Genomic DNA, 25752 nt, shown 5'->3' with positions numbered 1-25752 from the left:
CTGAGGCTCAGAGAGGCAGAGCGACTTGCCCAAGGTCACACAGCTGAGACTCACACGTAGAATTCTGTTTCCAAAGTCCATGCTCCCGACTGCCCTGTTCACCTGCCTTGGGGGACAGAAACACCGCAGAACCCCAGTGCCACATGGGGAAAATGAGGCCCAAGGAGGCAGCAGGATTTATCGGGGGTCAGCAGCTAGTCTGAGCCAGAGCGGGACTGAGAGGCCGAGCCTCCTGCCCCTCCGGCTGCCCGGCCTGGCTCCCCACTTCCCCAGCAGCTGCGTTTCCTGTGAGGGCCTGGTGCTGGTCTGTGCACATAGGTGGCTCCAGTTGCCTTGTGATGGCTGGGGCTTGGCACGGTTAACCCAGTTCCTTCCTGGCATCTGCCGGTTCCACTTCCTCCTCTCCTTCTCTGTGCCCAGGAGGAAGTAGGAACTTCCTGTCTGGGCCGCATGGCCTTTGGGGGTGTCCTAAAACAGATCACTCCCCCCATTTCTATCCAGGAGCTGGGGGCTGTCTGGGGGTCGGGCGGCACTGGAGAGGTCCCAGAATCCTTTGTGGCTTCAGAACAGCAATGGACTGCAAAGAGGGGGTTCTGATGCAGCTCTTCAGTCTTCGGGTGATAACCCATCCCTGAGTCACCACATCTGTGTTGCGGGTGGCAAGAGGATTATCATTTATTTTCCATAACAAAGCAGAAGAGGAAAACACAAATCAGTGCATCACAAAATAAAGCCAACTGTTGCTTGCCGAGACTTCTGTTTGTTCTCTGCACTTTTGGGGCGAACTAAGATCTGAGAGTTGGAAGACAACTGGGGGACAGGAGCTCCAATGGTCCAGTCCTGGCTGGGCGTGGTGGCTTAGGCCTGTCATCCCAGTACTTTGGGAGGCTGAGGAGGGGAGATCACTTGAGGCCAGGAGTTCAAGACCAGTCTGGCCAACATGGTGAAACCTCATCTCTACTAAAAATAAAAAAATTAGCCAGGCGTGGTGGTGCGTGCCTCTAATCCCAGCTGCTTGGGAGGCTGAAGCAGGAGAATCGCTTGAACCTGGGAGGTGGAGGTTGCGGTGTGCTGAGATCATGCCATTGCAGTCTAGTCTGGGTGACAGAGCCAGACTCTATATCAAAAAATAAAAATAAAAACAAAAAATAAAAAAAAGGAAGAAGAAGATCTGAGGGTTGGAAGGCAATTGGGGGACAGGAGCTCAAAAAGTCCAGTCATCAGTAGTTGGGCTCAATGCCGCACCGCAAGGAGCTGTCTAGCTTCCCAGAGTCCGTAAAAAGATCACTTTAACTGACACATTAATGACGCCTACCCCAGCTTGACTGGTCGTGTCCCATTTTGTTGGTGAAGGACTCACACGACCCCAAGTTTACTCCCCTGGGGTTCCACTTGCTGTGTGACCCAAGGCAAGTCACTAAACCTCTCTGGTCCGCTGTGTCTCATCTGCAAATGGGAAAATCATAGAATCTATGAGGATTAACTGGGGATCCATAGAGTCTCTGGACTCAGGGTTGGGAAGACGGTAAGATTTAAATCATGCTCGCTGTAATTTTTATTATGATTGTTATAATTATTCAGGCAGGGTAAAGGAACCTCCAGGTATAATAATTTAGAAACCCATAGGCTCGAGGTGGCTCATGCCTGTAATCCTAGCACTTTGGGAGGCCAAGACGAGTGGATCCCTCGAGGCCAGAAGTTCAAGACCAGCCTGGCCAAAATGGCAAAACCCTGCCTGTACTAAAAATACAAAAATTAGCCGGACACGGTGGTGCACACCTGTAATGCCAGCTACTCTGGAGGGTGAGGTAGGAGAATTGCTTGAAACCCGTGAGGCGGAGGTTGCAGTGAGCCAATATCGAGCCACTGCACTCTAGGCTGGGTGACAGGGTGAGGCCCCGTCTCAAAAATAATAATAATAATAAAAAATAAAAGCCCATAGGCTCTGGACTCAAACAGAACTGAGTTTGAATCCCAGTCTGCCACTCACCAGGACCATCGAAGGAATTGTGTGACCCACAGCAATTCCCTCAATGGCCCCGAGACTCAGTTTCCCCATATGAAAACGGGGCTAAGAGTTGTCCCCGTCTTGGCCGGGCGCGGTGGGTCACGCCTGTAATCCCAGCACTTTGGGAGGCCGAGGCGGGTGGATCACAAGGTCAGGAGATCAAGACCATCCTGGCTAACACGGTGAAACCCCGTCTCTACTAAAAACAAAAAAAATTAGCCGGGCGTGGTGGCGGGCGCCTCTAGTCCCAGCTACTCAGGAGGCTGAGGCAGGAGAATGGCGTGAACCTGGGAGGCGGAGCTCGCAGTGAGCTGAGATCGAGACACTGCACTCCAGCCTGGGCGATAGAGCAAGACTCGCTCTCAAACAAACAAACAAAAAAAGGAGTTGTCCCCCTCTCATCGTGAGGCTCAGGAGAGATGGTGGGACTCCAGCTCTTAGCTCACCAGGGACACCCAGTCAGGGACCAGCAAGCTTACAACACCCTCTGCTGCTAGCCCCAAATAGCCAAAGCTCCAAAAACTGGATGGTCCCCCATAGTGTCTCCATGAGAAACTCAAAGGAACGGGCGGGAGGATGTTTGTTTATTGCACTGACTCCATTCCTACATTCCGCTGGAAGAATATTAGTGAGTTGACACGTCCCCGTCCTAACATGCAATAAATTCTGGAATCTGAAGCTCTCACAGCTCTGCATCTGAGAATTTCAGATTGTGGACCTGGGGGATGTTGTCGTTTGAGTAGTTTTTTATTTCTATTTTTTTTGAGACAGAGTCTGGCTCTGTCACCCAGGCTGGAGTGCAGTGGCGTGATCTCGGCTCACCGCAGCCTCCACCTCCCAGGTTCAAGCAATTCTCCTGCCTCAGCCTCCTGTGTAGCTGGGATTACAGGTGCGCGCCACCATGCCCAGCTACTTTTTGTATTTTTAGTAGAGACAGGGTTTTGTATTTTTAGTAGAGACAGGGTTTCACCATGTTGGTCAGGCTGGTCTCAAACTCTTGACCTCGTGATCTGCCTGCCTCAGCCTCCCAAAGTGCTGGGATTACAGGTGTGAGCCACCGTGCCCGGCCCTAGTTTTTAATCTTTTTTGGAACCTTTTTTTTTTTTTTTTTTTTTTTTTTTTTTTTTTTGAGACAGAATCTTGTTCTGTCACCCAGGCTGGAGTGCAGTGGTGTGATCATGGCTCACTGCAGCCTCAACCTCCTGGGCTCAAATGATCCTCCTGCCTCAGCTTCATGAGTAGCTGGAACTACTGGTATGCACCACTACATCTGACTAAATATATACATATATTTATATGTGTGTGTATGTGTGTATATATATATATTTTTATATGTGTGTGTATGTGTATATATATATATATATATTTTTTTTTTTTTGGTAGAGATGGGGTCTCACTATGTTGCCCAGCGTGGTCTTGAACTCCTTGGCCCAAGCTGCCCTCCTCCCTTAGCCTCCCAAAGCACTGGATTTACAGGCATGAGCCACTACACCGTGCCCAAGCATATACACTGTTTTCTGAACCATTTTCGACTAAGTTGCAGATCTGGTACTTTTTTTTTTTTTAGATAGTCTCACTTTGTCACCCAGGCTGGAGTGCAGTGGTGTGATCTTGACTCACTGCAACCTCCACCTCCCGGTTTGAAGCAATTCTGCTGCCTCTGCCTCCCGAGTAGCTGGGATTACTGGTGCCCACCACCACGCCCAGCTAATTTTTCTATTTTTAGTGGTAATTTTTGTATTTCCCCATGTTGGTCAGGCTGGTCTCGAACTGCTGACCTCAGGTGATCCACCCGCCTTGGCCTCCCAAAGTGCTGGGATTACAGGCATGAGCCACCGTGCCCGGCCCCTGATACCTTTTCATCCCTAAATACTCAGCGAGTTTGAGTTGCACTGAGAAGGAAAAACACTGCGGGACCTTGATCAAAAGCATGACACAGCGCCCTCCGCTAACACACAGCCCTGATTTGCAATTTGCCAGTTTTCCCAATTTCCGTGTGAACGTCTTTTACAGCAAGAGAAAAACCTTTTTCTTTCTTTATTCCTTTTTTTTTTTTTTTGGAAACGGAGCCACACTCTGCCACCCAGGCTGGAGTGTAGTGGCACGATCTCAGCTCACTGCAACCTCTGACTCAGGTTCAAGCAATTCTTCTGCCTCAGCCTCCCGAATAGCTGGGATTACAGGCACCCACCAGTACGCCCCGCTAATTTTTTTTTTTTTTTTTTTTTTTTGAGACGGAGCCTCGCTCTGTCGCCCCGGCTGGAGTGCAGTGGCGCAATCTCGGCTCACTGCAAGCTCCGCCTCCCGGGTTCACGCCATTCTCCTGCCTCAGCCTCCTGAGTAGCTGGGACTACAGGCGCCCGCCACCACGCCCGGCTAATTTTTTGTATTTTTTTTTTTTTTTAGTAGAGATGGGGTTTCACCGTGTTCTCGATTTCCTGACCTCGTGATCCGCCCGCCTCGGCCTCCCAAAGTGCTGGGATTACAAACGTGAGCCACCGCGCCCGGCCACTAATTTTTGTATATTTAGTAGAGACAGAGTTTCACCGTGTTGGCCAGGCTGGTCTCGAACTCCTGACCTCAAGTGATCTGCCCACCTTAGCCTCCCAAAGTGCTGAGATTATAGGCATGAGCCACCGTGCTCAGCCGAGAAAAGCCTGTTTCTTGACTTTGAGCCAAATAGACATGACCCCTGGAGAAACTGAGGACTGGAGAGGCCCCGACCCGCCCCCATGGCTCTCCAGTGTGCAGGTGGCACCTGCTAGGTGGAGTTGGAGGTGTTGGAGACAGCTCTTTGGGGAGATGGGAGGTGACACCCCCGCCCCTTCTCCCTGCTCCGGCCTTCTCCTCTGCTCCCATTTCCTCTTTCTGGACCCCAACCAAGCCACGCCTTCCTTTTTGCTGCCGCTTGCTTGATCAAGTTCTGCCTGCACGGACCCGCACTCCCGCCCTCTGCGCCCCGACCCTGGAGGCAGAAGCAGTCCCATCCTCTCTCCCATCGCTGGGTGTGGCCCATGCTGGTGCCCCCAGGAGGCAGATGAGATGCTGGACAAGCCTCCAGCCCCCACCTCCCACCTGGTGGATCACACCCATTTTACAGATGAGAAAATTGAGACAGAGAGAGGGGGAAGGGCAGCCTTGGGATGTCAGAGCTTAGCAGGGAGCTGAGCTGGGGTCTTTTAACCTCTAGTCCCAGGCTGTTGAAGACTCCAGCATCAGTATCCCGGACCCAGGGCTGGTTTGGCAGGTGCGTGAACTGGGCTGTCCCAGAGGGTTCCAGGCTCAGAGGAGCCTGAAGTTTGAGCTTGCACCCAGCCCCAGAAATTCTGTGGCTGGCCCTGCAAGGACCCTGCCAGATTTTGTACCATCTGTCAGCAAGGTCAGGTCGATTCTGTCTTCTCAATGTCTCTCACATATGTCCTCTCCTCTCCAGCTCCGTGACAGCCACATTGGTCCAGCCCCACGGCTGCTCACCTGAACCAACGCAGTCCCCACCGCCCTGGTCCGGGCTCCCCGCAACCACCCCCACAGCCTGTCCTCCCTGAAGCAGCCACCAGAGGGCGCCTGTGAGCACCTGGGTCAGGGCCCGTCCTTCCTCTGCCCACAGCCCTCCATGGCTCCCACCTCCCTGAGGGGTCAAAGCCCAAGACCGCTCTGCAACCCACAAGGCCCAGAACAAGCCACCCTCCCCTCCTCCCTCTCTCTCCCTCCTCACTCTGCTCCAGCCACAAAGGCCTCCTAACTGTTCCTCCAATATGCCACGTGCGGCCCTGCCTCAGGGCCTTTGCACAAGCTGTTCCCTTCGCCTGGTGTGCCCCCTAAAATTTTGACAGTGACCTTCCAGCCTTCACAAATCACTTCCACTGAGAGGCCTTCCTTGACTGCATGGCTATCGTAGTCACCTAATTACTCCTTTCCCTATTTATCCTATGTTATTTCTTTCATAAAAGTTTCTCTATCTGAAATTATTGTAGCAAATAATAATACATATTAGTATTGTTATGTTAAATAATAAAAATAGGCCAGGCACGGTGGCTCATGCATGTAATCTCAGCACTTTGGGAGGCCGAGGCAGACCGATCACTTGAGCCCAGGAATTTGAGACCAGCCTGGCTAACATGGTGAAACCCCAACTGTACCAAAAATACAAAAATTAACTAGGCGTGGTGGCACATGCCTGTAACCCCAGCTACTTGGGAGGCTGAGGGAGGAGAACCACTTGAACCTGGGAGCCAGAGGTTGCAGTGAGCCGAGATTGTGCCATTGCACTCCAGCCTGGGCAACAGAGACTCTGTCTAAAAAAAAAAAAAAAGAAAAAGAAAAAAGAAAAAGACCCATAAGAACCATAACCATAAAAAGTATTAAAAACACAAAAACTGGCCGGGCGCGGTGGCTTACGCTTGTAATCCCAGCACTTTGGGAGGCCGAGGCGGGTGGATCACAAGGTCAGGAGATCGAGACCGCGGTGAAACCTCGTCTCTACTAAAAATACAAAAAAATCAGCCTGGTGTGGTGGCGGGCGCCTGTAGTCCCAGCTACTCAGAGAGGCTGAGGCAGGAGAATGGCGTGAACCCGGGAGGCAGAGCTTGCAGTGAGGCGAGATCCGCGCCATTGCACTCCTGCCTGGGTGACAGAGCGAGACTCCGTCTCAAAAAAAAAAAAAAACTTTCTGGCCACACAAAAATAGCTGGATCTGGCCGTTGGGGAGCCGGAGTTTGTGACCCTTACCGTGAGCACTTTTTTTTTTTTTTTGAGACAGAGTCTCGCTCTGTCGCCCAGGCTGGAGTGCAGTGGCGCGATCTCGGCTCACTGCAAGCTCTGCCTCCCGGGTTTACGCCATTCTCCTGCCTCAGCCTTTCCGAGTAGCTGGGACTACAGGCGCCCGCCACCATGCCTGCCTAATTTTTTGTATTTTTAGTAGAGACGGGGTTTCACCGTGGTCTCGATCTCCTGACCTGGTGATCCACCCGCCTCGGCCTCCCAAAGTGCTGGGATTACAAGCGTGAGCCACCGCGCCCGGCAGTGAGCATTTTATAATCAATTCATTTGGCCCTCAGTTTGATGCAGCAGGCATGGTCTGTTGAGGTCCATGTTTTGTTTTTTTGTTTGTTTGTTTTGTTTTTTTGAGACAGAATCTCGCTCTGTCGCTCAGGCTGGAGTACAATAGTGTGATCTCAGCTCACTGCAATCTCTGCCTCCCAGGTTGAAGCGACTCTTCTGCCTCAGCCTCCTGCGTAGCTGGGATTACAGGCGTGAGCCACCACACCCGGCTAATTTTGTATTTTTAATAGAGACAGGGTTTCACCATGTTTACCAGGTTGGTCTCTAACTCCCGACCTCAGGTGATCCACCTGCCTCAGCCTCCCAAAGTGCTGGGATTGCAGGCATGAGCCACCGTGCCCAGCCTGAGGTCCATGTTTTACAGATGGGGAAACCGAGGCACAGAGCAGCAAAGCCGCTAGCCTAGGGTCACTGAGTGAGGCCCCGGCTGCACCGGGGTTTGAACCCAGGAGGCCTGGCGTGGAGTTGGGGGTGTCTGACGTGGGGTTGGGGGTGTCGGGGGTGGGAGTCCCGTGGAGGGCTGAGCGGTTCTGCTGCTCCGTCCCCAGGTCCTGGCGAGAGCGGGAAGAGCACCTTCATCAAACAGATGCGGATCATCCATGGCGCCGGCTACTCGGAGGAGGAGCGCAAGGGCTTCCGGCCCCTGGTCTACCAAAACATCTTCGTGTCCATGCGGGCCATGATCGAGGCCATGGAGCGGCTGCAGATCCCGTTCAGCAGGCCCGAGAGCAAGGTGAGCCCCCAGGGCAGGCGGGGGCCCAGGGCAGGTTTCCTCAGACTCCAGAGCAGGGCCAAGTTCCCCAGACTTCAGGGCAGGGCAGGGCAGGGCAGGGTCCCCAGACCCTGGGGCAGGGCCATGTCCTCCAGACATATGTGCATACATACAAGTGTACACACAAGTATACATGCATAAATGCACACACGCAAATGTATGCACACACGCACAGACATGCACACAAGGACACACACACATACCTACGTGCTCACAGATACACATGCATGCCCACATGCACACGCCCACACACATGCACAAATGAACGCACACACGTGCACATGTGCATACATACAAGTGCACACATAAGTATACACACATAAATGCACACACGTGCACACATGTGCACACACACAAATGCACACAAGGATCCATGCAGATGCCCCCACACAGATGCACACAAATAAGTGCACCCACAAATTTACACACCCAAACACGCCCATGCACGTGTACACACACACAAAAACACAAGCATGCATGCAAATTCCCACATGCACACACACATACACACAAACACACAAAAGCATACATGCAAATTCCCACATGCACACACATACACACATGCACACACACAAACTCACAAGGATACACACGTGCCTGCATGCAATCCCCCATGCACATGCACGCACATGTGTGCACACATACAAATACACGCACAAGCACACCTATGCACGCACCCACAAATGCAGCCAAGGATACATGCACGTGCCCCACACAAATATGCAAACAAATCACACACCCAGACACACCCATGCACATGTGTACATCTATACACACACACAGGAGCACACTTGCACATGAACAAACAGAAATGCATACACAACACTCAGAGTCCATCACAAAGGTCTGAGCAACGCTAGTAGTGCCTGGAGGGAGCCAGGGCTGTTTGGGGAAAAGAAGGGGAAGCCCAGAGTCTGGCGGGCAGCTCAGGGTTCACGCGCCTCTGGGGGGGGCCTCTGAGGGGCAGATTGCTTCAGTGCTCTGTGTCTTAGTCGCTTCATCTGTAGAATGGGGGGACTGTGAGTGCCATGCTTCCTGGGAGCCAGCTAGTGTAAAGAGCGGGGCTGGGTGTCAAGGAGGCCCTTGACCCCTGTGGGTGCAATGCTCCCCCGAGCCTGGGCTTGCCCAAGCACATGTGCCCTCTGCAGCCCCTCATGTGGTGGCCTGTGTTTTCCCTCTGGGCATCCATGCAAGAACAGACGGAGGACAAATTAGAAGTGTGTGGGGGGCTCGGGAGCTCTGGGGAACAAGAAGAGCAGTGGGAAGAGAGCGTGTTTCAGGGAGGGAGGGACGCGGGGGCTTGCAGAGATGCCTGGGGAGGGCAGCCCCACTCAGACAGGCTACCCTAACTGCCCCCATCCTCCCTCCCCAGCACCACGCTAGCCTGGTCATGAGCCAGGACCCCTATAAAGTGACCACGTTTGAGAAGCACTACGCTGTGGCCATGCAGTGGCTGTGGAGGGATGCCGGCATTCGAGCCTGCTATGAGCGCCGGCGGGAATTCCACCTGCTCGATTCAGCCGTATAGTGAGTCTGGGGTCTGGGGGGATGGGCGCGTGGGGAGGGGCTGAGGGCAGGGGCCAGGCTGGCTGGCTTCCTGCAGCAGGAGATATTGTGGGTGCAGATGGGCTGTGAGGGGGTCCTGCTCCAGGATGAGGTCCTTCCAGGGGGACCCTAATTCCCGGGGGACCCTGTTCTGGGGGTGACCCTTTTCCTGGGGGAACTCTCTTTGTGGAATGACCTTGTTCCTGGGTGGACCCTGTTCCTTGGGGGTGACTCTGTTTTGGGGGAGATCTTGTTCTTGGAATGACCCTATTCATAGGAGGACTCTGTTCTAGGACTGACCCTGTTCCTGAGGGAATCCAGTTCCTTGGGGAGTCCCTGTTCTAGGCGGGATCCTGTTCCTAGAGTGACCGTGTGCCTGGGGGCCCCTGTTCCTGCGAGGACCCTGTTTCAGGGGTGACCCTGTTACTGGAGGAACCATATTCCTAGAGTGACCCTGTTCTAGGGGGGAATCTTGTTTCTGGGGGGACCCTACTCCTGGAGAACCCTGTTCCTGGAGTGACCCTGTGCCTTGGGGTACCTGTTCCTGTGAGGGCCCTGTTTCAGGGGTGACCCTGTTTCTGGGGGACCCTGTTCCTGGGGGTGACTCTGTTCCCAGGGAGACCCTGTTTCCTGGGGGATCCTGTTCTGGGGTTGATCCTTTTCCTGGAGTGACCCTGTTCTTGGGGGGACCCTGTTCCTGGGGGGACCTTGTTCCTGGGGGAACCCTATGCCTGGAGAACCCTGTTCCTGGAGTGACCCTATTCCTGGGGGGAACCTGTTCCTAGAGTGACCCTGTTTTAGAAGGGACCCTGTTCTGGGGGTGACCCTATTCCTGAGGAGATCCTATTCTGGGGGACCCTGTTCCTGGAATGACCCTATTCTTGGGGGGACCCTGTTCCTGGGGGAAGCTTGTTCCTGGGGGGACCCTGTTCCTGGGGGGACCCTGTTCCTAGAGTGACCCTATTTTAGGGGCGACTCTGTTCCAGGGGAGACCCTGTTCTGGGGGTGACCCTATTCCTAGTGGGATCCTGTACTAGGTGTGATGGTGGATGTCCAAGGTGGCTTGATGTCTGGGAAGACTGTTTCCAGGCTACCAGCATTCTTGGGGCAGCGCCATGCCTGGCATAGCGGCTCTCCTGGGGGACACCACTCCTCGATGAGGCCGTTCCTCATGTCACGCCATCCTTCCGGTCACCCTGCCCTGCATGTGAAGCTGCTTTTCCTCGGGGCTCTGTTGCCTCCGGTGGGGGATGCTCCTGGGCCATCTGCCAACTCCAGGGATCCCATCCCCGCCCAGGGAGCTCTCCTCCCCCAGCAGGGTCCTTGCTGGGCCTTTCATAGGGCCTGGGAAGCAAAGGGAGGCTGGCTGCAAGGCTGGGCCTCAGGACTCCTCGCTCTGCAGCTACCTGTCCCACCTGGAGCGCATCACCGAGGAGGGCTACGTTCCCACGGCTCAGGACGTGCTTCGCAGCCGCATGCCCACCACTGGCATCAACGAGTACTGCTTCTCCGTGCAGAAAACCAACCTGCGGTGAGCGCTCCACCTAGACCCGGCCTAGGGGGCAGGGAAGGCTTCCTGTAGGAAGGGCAAAGGAGCTGGGGCCCTGAGGGATGAGTAGGAGTTTCTTAGTCCCAGCCTTCAAGGAGCTGCCAAGCTAGGGGAAGCAAAGCTCCATGTAGACACCTCCAGGCCCCCAGGTAGTCAGGATTGGGACCTGGAGGAGCCCAAGTTGAGGCATCAGAGATCCAGGAGGGAATATCTTCTTGGAGGAGGGGACATTAATGGGGTTTTGAAAGATGAATAGGAGTTCAATAGTCCTAATCTGAGGGGCTGCTGGGGGAGGAAATAGAGACTATACAGTCAGGACCAGGTCTGGGGAGGCCTGGTCTGGGGAGCTCAGAGGTGATCCCTGTAGTCATCAACACTGGGGGACAGACTAGAGGGTGAGGCTGGAAGCCAGGAAACTCAGAAAAAGGAGGAGCCAGGACAGTGAGCGTGGGGGTGGAAAGGAAGGGATGGGCAAGAGTTGTTTCTGATGTGGAATGGGCAGGCCTGGATGAGTGTGGGAATTAGAACAGGAAGTCAAAAATGATACCTGAGTTTTTTGTCAAGGTGATGGGGGTAGACAGTGGAGCCAGTGGTCTGGGGGATGAAAAGGTGGTGATGGAGTCCTTTGGGACAGGTTGAGTCTGAGGGGCCTAGGGGGATTGGGGAGGTGGTTGGACACCACCTTAGCTGGCAGACAGAGGTGGGAATGGCCAGTGCAGCACCCTAACCCTAACCCTAACCCAGCAGAGCAATGGCCAATGTCAAAGGTCAGGAAAGGAAAGGTCAAGAATACAGTGAGAAGAACGACTCTGGGATTGGCAGTTAGAGGGTCACTGGTGACCTTAGCAAGATCTGTTTACTTGGGCTGATGGCAGGGAGCTTAGCAGGGGTGCAAAGTGATGCCCAGAGACAGGAATTGTGTTTGATCTACCCCGATTTGGCCTTCTTTTCCCTAAATCCCCCAAACCTATTGTTTTGGCCTCTGCAATAGTCCTTACTAGGAAGGTTCATAATTTATCTGTTTTCTGTGGGTCTCCTCTACAAGATGGAGAGCCTCACAAGGTTAGGGGCTGAGTTTGATTCTTCTGCTTCTTTAGTGAATAGCTAAAGGTCAGAGTAGAAGTTGGTAAATGTGGGTGGATGGTTGGAAAGATGGAATGGGGGCAACCCGCTCGGGTCCCCTTCCACGCTGTGGAAGCTTTGTTCTTTCGCTCTTCACAATAAATCTTGCTGCTGCTCACTCTTTGGGTCTGCACCACCTTTAAGAGCTGTAACACTCACTGCGAAGGTCTGCGGCTTCATTCTTGAAGTCAGCAAGACCAAGAACCCACCAGAAGGAACCAACTCAGGACACAATAATAGTGTTAGTACCCAAGGATGACTTCTATGGGAGAGATACTTAGTCTGGTAATCTTTAAAAAAAAAAAAAAAAAAAGGAAAGATGGAAGGGAATGAATGGGTGGATGAATGGGTAGATAGATAGATGAATAGATGGATGGATAAGTTGAGGGATAGATGAGTGGATGGATGGAGTGGGAGGATGGATGAGTGGATGAATCAATGGGTAGATGGATGAGTGGGTGGATGGATGAATGGATGGATAGATGGATGGATTGAAAGAGGGATGAATGGATGGATGGATGGATGGGTAGATGGATGGATGGGTGATACATGAATGGATGAGTGGGTGGATGAGTGGATAGATGGATGGATGGGTGGGATGGATGGATGGATGGATGGATGGGTGAATGAGTGGATGGATGAATGAATGGGTAGATGGGTGGATGGGTGATGGGTGAATGGATGGGTGGGTGGATTGGTGAGTGAAGGATGGATGGATGAGTGGATAGATGGATGGGTGTGTGGGATGGATGAATGGATGGATGAATGGGTGGGTGAATGCATGGATGGATGGATGGATGAGTGGATGGATGGATGAATGAATGGGTAGATGGGTAGTGGGTGATGGACGAATGGATGAATGAGTGGATGGGTGAGTGAAGGATGGATGGATGAGTGGATGGGTGGGAGGGTGGGTGGATGGGTAGATGGGGGGACGAGTGAGTGGATAGACGGGTAGATGGATGGATGGGTAAATGGGTAATGGGTGGACAGATGGGTGGATGGATGGATGGATGGATGAGTAAATGGAGAGATGGATGGGTGGGTGGGTGGATTGAGTAAATGGGTGGACAGGTGGGTGGATGATGGATGGATGGATAGATGGGTAGATGGATAGATGGATGGATGAGTGAATAGATGGATGGGTGGGTGGGTGGATAAAAGTTTAGGAGTGAAGGTAGAGGCTGGGAAATCATGGAGAAGTCTGGGCCAAGGAGGTGATTTTTAGGTGTGGCCCAGGAGTGAGACGAATGAATGGAGTGAGGGCTCAGAGGACATGGAGACCCGAGATGAGAGGTGATGCCCACAGTTCCCAACTGGCCAGTTGCCCACCCCACCCCCATCTCAGTCTCCGGAGCCCCCTCTGGACGGTTGCTCACCCCATCTGGCTCTGGATGTGGGGTTTGAGGGACTCTGAGGACGCATGGGAGGAGTGGGTCTCAGGAATCAGGAGACACATCTAGCGGCTGCAGCGTAACTGCTTCATCATCAGTCCTGGTTTCCCCTCCTGTGCAATGGGGCAAGTCCCTTCTTGCTTGAGGCCCTGGCCCGGGCCCGTCCAAAACCTCTGCTCTGGCACTTCCTGAGTAACGGTTGCATCCCCAGGGAAATGACGCACAGATGGTTATCAGCGACTCACATTTCTCAGAAGAGAGAGAACAGGAAGGTGGAGGCAGGGTTCAGGCTTTTGTTGCGGTGTGTGGGGCTGAGCCGCAGATGGAGGGGAGGACGTGTGCTCTGGGAACAGCCCTCATTCCCATCTGTGTGGCCGCTGGACACGCCCATGGCCACCAAGATCACAGGAGCCCCATAGCACAGACGGGAAAACTGAGTTTTGGAGATGTTTGGCAATTTCCCCCGCCAGGTCGCCCAGCCAGCACCAGGGCACATCTCACATCTGTCCTACCTGCTACCCTCTAATGTGGGGGTAGAAAGCAGGCAGCCCAGCACAGTAGAAGCTTGGAAAAGTCCCCTCTCCTCCCTGGATCTCAGCCTCCTCGTCTGTAAAATGGACGTAAGACTCATCCCTGCCTCGGGGGAATGACATGGCAGATCCACGAGAGGCTAGCACCTATTCTTGCTGTTGCTATTATGGATCTTGGCATATCCCAGACGTGATGGGGGTTGGGGGTGTCACGGAGCAGGGTCCTGAACTCTGAAAGGGGGCACCCCGGTTCCCTGTAGGATCGTGGACGTCGGAGGCCAGAAGTCAGAGCGTAAGAAATGGATCCATTGTTTCGAGAACGTGATCGCCCTCATCTATCTGGCCTCGCTGAGTGAATACGACCAGTGCCTGGAGGAGAACAACCAGGAGGTGTGCCACCGCCTCCCTCACCCTGCCCACTTGTTGGCCCAGGGACCCTCACCTGAGCAGGAAGCTCTGGTGCAGAAAGGGAGGCATCCCTGCTCTTGAACGGGCCTGTGTGTGCCCAGCATGGCTATGAACTTGACCCTTCAGCCTTTTGTGGTCAGACTGCAGCAACCCAAGGCACAGACCTACAGCATTTGTTTGGTCAGGACCCCAGACACACACACACACATGCACCACAATGCACACACGCACATGCACACATGCACAATACATGCACATAAACACACACAGACACGTGCATAATACATGCACATATACACGTGCACACACGGGACACATGCACATGAACACGCATGCAATGCACATGCACAATATATGCACATGAACACACATGCATCACACACGCACACTTGCACAATACATGCATCACACACTCACGTGCACAATACATGCATACGTACACACGTGCACACACACGAACACACACATCACACATGCACTACACATGCACACACGCACACACGTGCATACACACATGCACACACAGGCACACATGCACACACATGCACACACACATGCACACACGTGCACACATGCACACACGCACATATACGCACACACACGCACACACGCACATGTGTGCTCACACATACACTTGCATGCCCCTGCTCATACACGTGCATATGCACTACACATATACACACGCACACACATGCACACACACGCACATGAACACACACGTGTGCACACACATGCACTTGCACACACACGTGCTCACACACGTGCTCACGCATACGTGGAAATTCCCATCCACACGCTGGCTGCACCATGCAACACCAGGGCTTCTGTCACACCCTTCACAAACACATCCTTGAGTGAGTCACACAGGGACGCACAGCCACACAAGCACCCCCTGCACCGAGGAACACTCAAGCCCCGAGCGGGACACGGCCGTCTGCGCACAGGCAAGCACAGCTGGCCCAGGAGAGCAGGTCTCCCCGCAGGGGTGATGTTCTGCTTCTGTTCAGAAAGGCCCGAGGCCGCTTCTTCTCTTAGGAATGTGAACTTTTCTCCTGCTTAATCCCTGAGCCCAAAGGTCAGGTGCATTATTACCTGCAAGGCGTGACTGTAAGGGTTGAGGTTTCACCCAGTTTGGGTCAGATGATATAATTTTGACTTTCAGGCTGAATGAGACAGAATGAATTTTAGGTCATCCTGATACTGCTTGTCCTCTGGTCTAGCCATGTGAAATGGACTTGCTTCCTAGCGCTTTCGTAAGAAAGCTGCACAGACACGGCAGCTTAAACAACAGGTACTTATTCTCTACAGTTCCGGAGGCCAGAAGTCAGAGAGGAAAGCGTGGGCAAGGCTGGATCCTTCTGAGGAGGGAGAATCTGTCCCAAACCTCTCCCAGGTCCTAGTGGTGGCCGGCAATCCTTGGCGATCCTTGCTTGTAGGGGTGTCACCCTGATCTCTGCCTCCACCTCACACACAGCGTCCTCCCTGTGTGCACGTCTGTGTGTAAACTTCCTCCTTTTTGTCTGGAGACAGAGTCTTGCTCTGTCACCCAGGCTGGAGTGCAGTGGTGTGATCATAGCTCTCTGCAGCCTCGAACTCCTGGACTCAAGCAATCCTCTCACCTCAGCCTCCTGAGTAACTGGGGCTACAGGTGCATGCCACCATGCCTGGCTAATTTTAAAAACTTTTTGTAGCGATGGGGTCTCACTATGTTGCCCAGGCTGGTCTCGAACTCCAGGGCTCAAGCAATCCTCCTGCCTTGGCCTTCCACAGTGTTGGGATGACAGGCACAAGCCACTGAGCATGGTCAATCTTTTTTTTTTTTTTTGAGGTGGAGTTTTGCTCTGTCGCCCAGGCTGGAGTGCAATGGCACAATCTCAGCTCACTGCAACCTCCGCCTCCCGGGTTCAAGTGATTTTCCTGCCTCAGCTTCCCAAGTAGCTGGAACTACAGGAGGGCGCTACCACGCCAGGCTAATTTTTGTATTTTTGGTAGAGGCAGGGTTTCACCATGTTGGTCAGGCTGGTCTCGAACTCCTGACCTCAAATGATCCACCCGCCTCGGTCTCCCAAAGTTCTGGGATTACAGGTGAGAGCCACTGCGCCTGCCTAATATCCTCTTTTTTCTTTTTTTTTTCTGAGACGGAGTCTTGCTTTGTCCCCCAGGCTGGAGTGCAGTAGCCCGATCTCGGCTCACTGCAAGCGCCACCTCCCGGGTTCACACTATTCTCCTGCCTCAGCCTCCCGAGTAGGTGGGATTACAGGCACCCGCTACCATGCTCCGTTAATTTTTTTTTTTTTTTTTGTATTTTTAGAAGAGATGGGGTTTCACCATGTTAGCCAGGATGGTCTCAATCTCCCGACCTCGTGATCTGCCCGCCTTGGCCTCCCAAAGTGCTGGGATTACAGGCGTGAGCCACCGCGTCCGGCCAATATCCTCTTTTAATAAGTACACCAGTTATCTACGATCAGGGCCCACCCTACTCCAGTACAACCTCGTCTGGGTTTATTCCACCTGTGATGGCCCTGTTTCCAAAGAAGGTCACAAGCTGAGGTTCTAGGGGGTTAGGTCTTGAACGTATGAATTTTGGGGAAACATGATGTACCCCATAACACAAGGCATTTGAGACCTTATTTTACTTTTTTTTTTTTGAGACAGAGTCTCGCTCTTGTCGCCCAGGCTAGGGTGCAGTGGCACGATCTCGGCTTACTGCAACCTCCATCTCCCGAGTTCAAGCGATTTTCCTGCCTCAGCCTCCCGAGTAGCTGGGATTACAGGCGTCCACCATCATGCTTGGCTAATTTTTTGTAGAAACGGAGTTTCACCATGTTAGCCAGGCTGGTCTCGAACTCCTGGCCTCAGGTGATCCGCCCTCCTTGGCCTCCCAAAGTGCTAGGATTACAGCCGTGAGCTGCCACGCCAGGCCAGGTCTCCCTCTTCTTCTTCTTCTTTTTTTTTTGAGACAGAGTCTCGCTCTTGTCGCCCAGGCTAGAGAGCAGTGGCGCTATCTCGGCTCACTGCAACCTCCACCTCCCAGATTCAAGCAATTCTCCTGCCTCAGCCTCCTAAGTAGCTGGGATTACAGGCGTGCGCCACCTGCCCAGCTAATTTTTGTATTTTTAGTAGAGACGGAGTTTCACTGTGTTGGCCAGGATGGTCTCGAACTCCTGACCTCAGGTGATCCGCCCGCCTCGGCCTCCCAAAGTGCTGGGATTACAGGCATGAGCCACTGCACCTGGCCAGGTCTCCCTCTTCTTATAAGGACAGCAATCATGGACTTAGGGGCCCACCTTATTCTAGTATCGCCTCACCTTAACGACCTCTTCAAAGACCCTATCTCCAGTCCAGGTGCGGTGGTTCATGCCTGTAACCCCAGCACGCTGGGAGGCCAGGAGTTCAAGACTCTCTCTCCAGATAAGGTCACACTCTGAAGCTCTGGGGGTACGTGAGTTTTGGGAGGACACACTTCCAACCAGCACAGGCACAAAACCATGTCAGGCATGCCCAGGCAGCTGTCCACACGGAAACACGGGCACACCCGCCTCAGCCCCAGCCAGGCAGGTAGGGGTGAGCCCGGGCCCCTGGAGCCAACAGCCCCGTCTCCGCTGTGGGAGGGTTTCCTGTCCGAGCTGGCTGGTGGAAGCACTAACCTGCTTCTGCCCCCAACACAGAACCGCATGAAGGAGAGCCTCGCCTTGTTTGGGACGATCCTGGAACTACCCTGGTTCAAGAGCACATCCATCATCCTCTTTCTCAACAAAACCGACATCCTGGAGGAGAAAATCCCCACCTCCCACCTGGCTACCTATTTCCCCAGTTTCCAGGGTAAGTAGTTCTAGAACTTTCTATACCCTTCAACTCCCAAAAGCAGCTCCGAAGAGAGATGCTAATCCAGGCTCTACTTCAGCCTGGAGTCACTGGAAGTTTCACATAGGATTAGACCCGCATTCTAGACTCAGCTCCATCCACTGCCTAACCTCGTTGAATCTGTTTTCCCTTCTGTGGAACAGAGTAAAACAGCAGAGGCCCTTGGAACTGAGTAAAGTGAGGAATTCTAAAAAGACGTAGCATATCATGTACACCTTAAACATTTTATTTATTTATTTATTTTTGAGACGGAGTCTCGCTCTGTCACCAGGCTGGAGTGCAGTGGTGTGATCTCGGCTCACTGCAGCCTTTCCCTCCAGAGTTCAAGTGAGTCTCCTGCCTCAGCCTCCCGAGTAGCTGGAACTACAGGTGTGCGCCACCACGCCCAGCTAATTTTTGTGTTTTTAGCACAAAAAGATGGGGTTTCACCATGTTGACCAGGATAGTCTCTATCTCTTGACCTTGTGATCCACCTGCCTCCGCCTCCCAAAGTGCTAGGATTATAGGCAGGAGCCACCACGCCTGGCCAAACATTTTATTTTATGCTTGTTGGCCAACATTTGGGGTTTGAGCCAAGATCCTTCGAGCATGGGTTTGCTATGTAGAGGTCACTGTTGTAAAGCACATCTGGAAAGATTGTCTACTATTTCAGAATCTGCCTAGATTTTTTTTTTGTTTTTTTTTTTTTTTTTTGAGACGGAGTCTCGCTCTGTTGCCCAGGCTGGAGTGCAGTGGCGCAATCTCGGCTCACTGCAAGCTCCGCCTCCCGGGTTCACACCATTCTCCTGCCTCAGCCTCTCCGAGTAGCTGGGACTACAGGCGCCCTCCACCACGCCCGGCTAATTTTTTGTATTTTTAGTAGAGACGGGGTTTCACCGTGTTAGCCAGGATGGTCTCGATCTCCTGACCTCGTGATCCGCCCGCCTCGGCCTCCCAAAGTGCTGGGATTACAGGCGTGAGCCACTGCGCCCGGCCTGCCTAGGTTTTAAGAATGATTCTTTTTCTTTTCTTTCTTTCTTTTTTTTCTTCTTTTTGACACAGAGTCTCACTCTGTCGCCCAGGCTGGAGTACAGTGGTGCAATCCTGGCTCATGGCAACCTCCAACTCCCGGGTTCAAGCGATTCTCCTGTCTCAGCCTCCTGAGTAGCTGTGACTACAGGCACGTGCTATCAAGCCTGGCTAATTTTTAGTAGCTTCCTGTCCTATTTTTAGTAGAGAAGGAGTTTCACCATGTTGGTCAGGCTGGTCTCGAACTCCTGACCGCAAGTGATCTACCTACCTCAGCCTCCCAAAGTGCTGGGATTACAGGCGTGAGCCACCGCATCTGGCCAGACGTTTCTTTTTCTAATCTTTCATAGTTATCTCATCTATCCCTAATTGGATAGCAATTTCTTTTCCTTTAATCCATTTTTTCTTTAAATTTTTTTTGTTTTTTGAGACAGAGTCTTGCTCTGCTGCCCAGGCTAGAGTGCAGTGGCGCGATCTCGGCTCACTGCAAGCTCCGCCTCCCGGGTTCACGCCATTCTGCTGCCTCAGCCTCCCGAGTAGCTGGGATTACAGGCGCCCGCCACCATGTACAGCTAATTTTTTGTATTTTTGGTCGAGATGGGGTTTCATCATGTTACCCAGGATGGTCTCAATCTCCTGACCTCGTGATCCACCTGTCTCGGCCTCCCAAAATGCTGGGATTACAGGTGTGAGCCATCATGCCCGGCCTATTTTTTCTTTAATTTCTTTTTTTTTTTTTTTTTGAGACGGAGTTTCGCTCTTTTTGCCCAGGCTGGAGTGCAATGGCGTGATCTCGGCTCACCGCAACCTCCGCCTCCCAGGTTCAAGCGATTCTCCTGCCTCAGCCTCCTGAGTAGCTGGGATTACAGGCATGCACCACCACTCAGGCTAATTTTGTATTTTTAGTAGAGATGGGGTTTCTCCATGTTGGTCAGGCTGGTCTTGGACTCCCGACCTCGGGTGATCCACCCGCCTCGGCCTCAAAGTGCTGGGATTACAGACGTGAGCCACCGCGCCTGGCCTTTTTCTTTAATTTTTAAAAGCAGAGCCTTGAACAATGTTTCCAAAGCACACAGCTTAGTTTTGTAATACAATCATCGTCTTTCATGCGGCACTTGTAGCTATAGATTTGCATAACGTTTCTTTTAATTGCATATGAATCAAGACACATACAATGGGCAAAAACAGGTTTGGGAACAAACTCTCAGTCCATCCAGAGGGTGAAAGGGCCACAGGGCAACTACAGAGAAACACCATCTAGTGTTGGGCACCACTTACTATATTTTACAAAGGGGAGGCAGAGCTGTGGTTAATCCAGGGACAGACGTGGGGAGGCAGAGCTGTGGTTAATCCAGGGACCGACATGGGGAAGGTACATATTCACTAGCACTTTCCCCAGAACACCACTGTGAGGATAAAGTGTGGTGGTGGAAGTGTCCTGCTTAGCTACTGCCGAGTAGCAAAGCGTCCCCAAACTTAGTGACTTAAACTGGCCATTTTCCTTTGCTCATGATTTTGTGGGTCAGGAATTTGGGAAGGGTTGAGCTGGGTAAGTTCATCTCTGATCCATGTGACATCAGCTGGGCTCCCCGGGACTGGAGATACACTTCCAAGATGGCTTCTTCCTCCACATGTCTGGCGCTCTTGGCGCTCTTGGCCTCTCTCTCTGTGTCTCTCCCTGCCTCCCTCTCCCATCTCATCTCTCTCTCCTCCCCTTTCTTCTAGTCTCTCTCTTTCCTTTTCCACCTCCCCTGTTCTCTCTCTCTCCATCTGGGGCCTCATGATCCACAGCCTCCTCACATGGTTTGAGCTTACTCAACAATATGGCTGCCTCAGGGTAGACAGACTTCAGCCCAGGTGGAAGCTGCTTCTCATGATAGCCTCAGAAGTGTCAGACGTTACTCTGCCACATTCTATTTGTCAAGCACATCACTCATATCAGCCTGGATTCAAAAGAAAGAGACTCCACCTCTTGAAGGAAGAATGATACATGCATACAGGGAGGGAAGGAAGTGACGGCAGCCATCTTGGAGACAACTTGCCTTCATGTCCTGGGGAGGCCATAACAAAGTACCACAAACTGGGTGGCTTAAAACAACAGGAAACAACAGAAGTCCAAAGTTAAGGTATTGGCAGGGTTGGTTCCTTTTGGAGGCTCTGAGGGAAAATCCATTCCATGCTTCTGTCTCAGCTTCTAGTGGTGGCCTACAATCCTTAGCTTGTAGACATATCACTGCATTCTCTGCCTCCATGTTCACATGGCTGTCTTCTCACCATGCCTTTCTGTGTCCTCTCCTGTTGTTATAAGGCCACCAGTCATTGGATTTAGGGCCCATACTTTGGTATTACCTCTTTTTTTTTTTTTTTTTTTGAGACAAGGTCTTGCTCTGTTGCCCAGGCTGGAGTCCAGTGGTGTGATCACAGTTCATTGCAGCCTCAACCTCCTGGGCACAGGTGATCCTCCCACCTCAGCCTCCTGAGTTGCTGGGACTACAGGAGCGCACCACCACACCTGGGTAACTTTTGTATATTTCTGTAGAGACAGGTTTTTGCCATGTTGCCCAGGCTGATCTGGAACTCCTGGGCCCAACTACACATCTGTCATCCACCTGCCTCAGCCTCCCAAAGTGCTAGGATTACAGGTGTGAGCCATCATGCCCAGCCATGACCTAATTTAACTTAACTAATTACATCTGCAAATATCCGATTTTTAAAAGTCATATTCTGAGGTTCTAGGTGGACATGAATTTTGGGGGACACTGTTCACCTCAATATACAAGCAACCATAGTAGGTGAGTCCTTAGTACATGCTTGACACCAGGTCCACAATCAGTAAACATAAACTTTGGCGAAGTCACCAGGTTTTGACCCCTGGTCTCGTCATGTCTCAGAGCCTATGAGGCCAATTTTAGCCAATCATACCCACAAGATACAGGGTCTGGGAGATAGATGTCAAGTTGTTCCAGGATGGTGGCCTGGACAGCCCCTCTTCCCTGCCGAGCAGCCCTGGGAATCAGCTCATAGTTTAGAGAATTTGGGAACAGGATAAGGTAGATATTTTTTCATTAAAGTCAAAGGGAACCACTCATGACTCATCCTTGTCTCCCAGCACAAGTGGCTGGTGCACCCTTTGCTGACTCTCAGCCCTTCTCTTCGCTGTGCTAAATAATATTTGTGATAATAATAAGAAACCATACTTTGGGAGGCTGAGGCGTGCAGATCACTTGAGGTCAGGAGTTTGAGACCAGCCTGGCCAATATGGCAAAACCCCATCTCTATTAAAAATACAAAAATTAGCTGGGTGTGGTGGCGAGGGCCTGTAATCCCAGTTACTCAGGAGGCTGAGGCAGGAGAATCTCTTGAACCCAGGAGGTGGAGGTTGCAGTGAGCTGAGATCATGCCACTTCACTCCAGCCTGGGCGACAAAGCGAGATTCTGTCTCAAAATAATAATAATAATGATAATAATAATAATAATAATAAAATTAATAACAGTAGCTAACACATCTACTGCACGCGTGGAAGCACTCTACATAGCTTGTTTCATTTTCATGTTAAAACCCTATGCAGGGCTGGGCACAGTGGCTCACGCCTGTAATCCCAGCGCTTTGGGAGGTCAAGGTGGGCGGATCATTTGAGGTCAGGAGTTTGAGACCAGCCTGGCCAACAGGGCAAAACCCCATCTCTACTAAAAATACAAAAATTAGCTGGGTGTGGTGGCAGGCGCCTGTAATCCCAGCTACTGCCAAGATCGCGCCATTGCACTCCCACCTGGGCAACAGAGCGAGGCTCCATCTCAAGAAAAAAAAAAAAAAAGGACTCTCTTCCCCTTGTTTGGCCTTGATGCCCCCATCTTCACAGTCCTAGGATATTTGTCTCTGCAATTCCAGTCTTCCAACTCCACTGACTGGGAGCAAGGCCAAGAGAGTCTCTCTTTAACACAGTCCTGCCCAAAGTCCCAGAGCTGGGTCTCATTGGTCCATTTCAGGTCACATGACTCCTGTGAGACCATCTCCTGTGCTCCCATTGGCTGGGCCTGAGTCATGTGACCAGCTACGACTACAAAAGATGGAGTCAACGCACAGAAAAATGACAGGCACGATCCCTGGGGCCCTTCAGCCCTGGTTACGGGGAAGAGGGTCTCCAGAGGCCCCCTGGGTCCAAAGAGGGAGGGTCTTCACCCCCTTCCCACACTCTGTTTCCCCAGGCCCTAAGCAGGATGCCGAGGCAGCCAAGAGGTTCATCCTGGACATGTACACGAGGATATACACCGGCTTCGTGGACGGCCCCGAGGGCAGCAAGAAGGGCGCGCGCTCCCGACGTCTCTTCAGCCACTACACATGTGCCACAGACACACAGAACATCCGCAAAGTCTTCAAGGACGTGCGGGACTCGGTGCTCGCCCGCTACCTGGACGAGATCAACCTGCTGTGACCCAGGCCCCACCTGGGGCAGGCGGCACCGGCGGGCGGGCGGGAGGTGGGAGTGGCTGCAGGGACCCCTAGTGTCCCTGGTCTATCTCTCCAGTCTCGGCCCACAGGCGAGTGAGTCGGGGGACGGACGGCCCGCTGCTGGCCGCTCTCTTCTCTGCCTCTCACCAGGACAGCCGCCCCCCAGGGTACTCCTTCCCTTGCTTGACTCAATTTCCCTCCTTTGAAAGGGAAGGAGCAAAACGGCCATTTGGGATGCCAGGGTGGATGAAAAGGTGAAGAAATCAGGGGATTGAGGACTTGGGTGGGTGAGCATCTCTCAGGAGCCCCATCTCTGGGCATGTCACCTCCTGGTCAGGGTTCTGGGACCCTCTGTGGGTGACGCACACCCTGGGATGGGGCCAGTAGATCCTTCAGGCGCCTTCGGGCGTGGACTCTGGCGCGCTCTAGTGGACAGAAGAAGGAACGCCTTCCAGGAACCTGCGGACTAGGGATGCAGGGGCCTCCCTTTGCAAGGGGTAACAGACCGCTGGAAAACACTGTCCCTTTCAGAGCTCGGTGGCTTACAGCGTGTCCTGCCCCGGTTTGCGGACGACAGAAATCGCGGCCTACAAGCATCCCCCCATCCCTTACAGGCTGGGGGCTGGGCATGCTGCATCTTAACCTTCTGTATTTATTCCCTCACCTTCTGCAGGGCTCCGTGCGGGCTGAAATTAAAGATTTCTTAGAGGCTGTGTCGCCAGCACTCTGCATTCCTTTCTCGGCTTACCTGTCCCAGGGGGCAGTGGTTACAGTGCGGGGAGCAACGTGGAGTAGGAAGGAAAAAAGTTATACTTCTTGTCTACCCACCTGTCCTGGCCATGGTACCCAGAACTGTGGAGGCTGTGAGTCCTGCAAGCCGGGACGTGGAGTCCAACCTCCCTCCCTGGCTGCGGGGGGACATTGAAGCAGACTCCTCCGTGGCTACTGACCTGAAATTCCAGTAGCAGCCACCACCCAGCTTTGAGAAGGCCTCTTACTATCCTCAGGGCAGTGTTCTGTGGTGCAAGCCATAGCACCCCACTTTACAGATGAGGAAACCAAGGCACAGAGAAGTGGAGTAATTTAACTAAGCTCACACACCTGGAATTGACAGAGGCAGGAGCCTGTTCCTACGTTGAACGGATTTGTGGTTTTTTGTTTGTTTGTTTTTTGAGACAATCTCGCTCTATTGCCCACGCTGGGGTGCAGTGGTGCGATCTCGGTTCACTGCAGCCTCTGCCTCCTAGGTTCAAGCGATTCTCATGCCTCAGCCTCTCGAGTAGCTGGGATTACAGGCACGCACCACCACACCTGGCTACTTTTTTTGTTTGTTTGTTTTGATGGAGTCTCACTCTGTCGCCCAGGCTGGAGTGCAGTGGCGCAGTCTCAGCTCATTGCAACCTCCATCTCCTGGGTTCAAGCGATTCTCCTGCCTCAGCCTCCTGAGTAGCTGGGACTACAGGTGTGTGCCACCACACCTGGCCATTTTTTTGTATTTTTAGTACAGACAGGGTTTCATCATGTTGGCCAAGCTGGTCTCAAACTCCTGACCTCAAGTGACCCGCCTCCCTTGACCTCCCAAAGTACTGGGATTACAGGCATGAGCCACCTGGCCTAATTTTTCTTCTTATAAAAACATTAGTCACACTGGATCAGGGTCCAGCCTGTCATCCCCATCTTAACTTGATTACATCTACAAAGACCATATTTCTAAATAAGGTCCCATTCACAGATACCGGGGGTTTTGACTTCATCATATCTTTTTAGGGGAGCCACATTTCAACCTATAGAAGGTATTTTGTAATACAAAAATTAGCCGGGCGTGGTGGTGCATGCTTGTAATCCCAGCTAATTGGGAGGCTGATGCATGAGAATTGCTTGAACCCGGGAGGCGGAGGTTGCAGTGAGCCAAGATCCTGCCACTGCACTCTAGCCTGGGTGACAGAGTGAGACTCAAATAATAAATAAATAAATAAAAATAAAAATATGTTATAGAAACCCTCTCCACTGAGTTTGGTCTGATGTTTTGCTGCTGGTCAGA

General features: G+C 52.5%; 1 protein-coding gene across 1 annotated transcript in view; it reads left to right on the top strand.

Annotated features, from left to right (window-relative positions):
* GNA15 (G protein subunit alpha 15) overlaps positions 1–24428 on the top strand; it is a 30428-nt gene extending 6000 nt beyond the window's left edge. The window contains exons 2-7 of the mRNA XM_030796020.1: positions 7618–7802; positions 9214–9368; positions 10789–10917; positions 14242–14371; positions 18058–18211; positions 23468–24428. Coding sequence (XP_030651880.1) covers positions 7618–7802; positions 9214–9368; positions 10789–10917; positions 14242–14371; positions 18058–18211; positions 23468–23694 — 980 coding nt within the window. The 3' untranslated portion in view covers positions 23695–24428. The remainder of the gene's footprint in view (positions 1–7617; positions 7803–9213; positions 9369–10788; positions 10918–14241; positions 14372–18057; positions 18212–23467) is intronic.
* The last annotated feature ends 1324 nt before the right edge of the window (positions 24429–25752 follow it).

The sequence above is a fragment of the Nomascus leucogenys genome, chromosome 17 (assembly GCF_006542625.1).
Source record: "Nomascus leucogenys isolate Asia chromosome 17, Asia_NLE_v1, whole genome shotgun sequence".
Taxonomy (NCBI): Eukaryota; Metazoa; Chordata; class Mammalia; order Primates; family Hylobatidae; genus Nomascus; species Nomascus leucogenys.
Note: the sequence above shows the minus strand (reverse complement) of the source record. Positions and strands in the feature narration are given on the sequence as shown.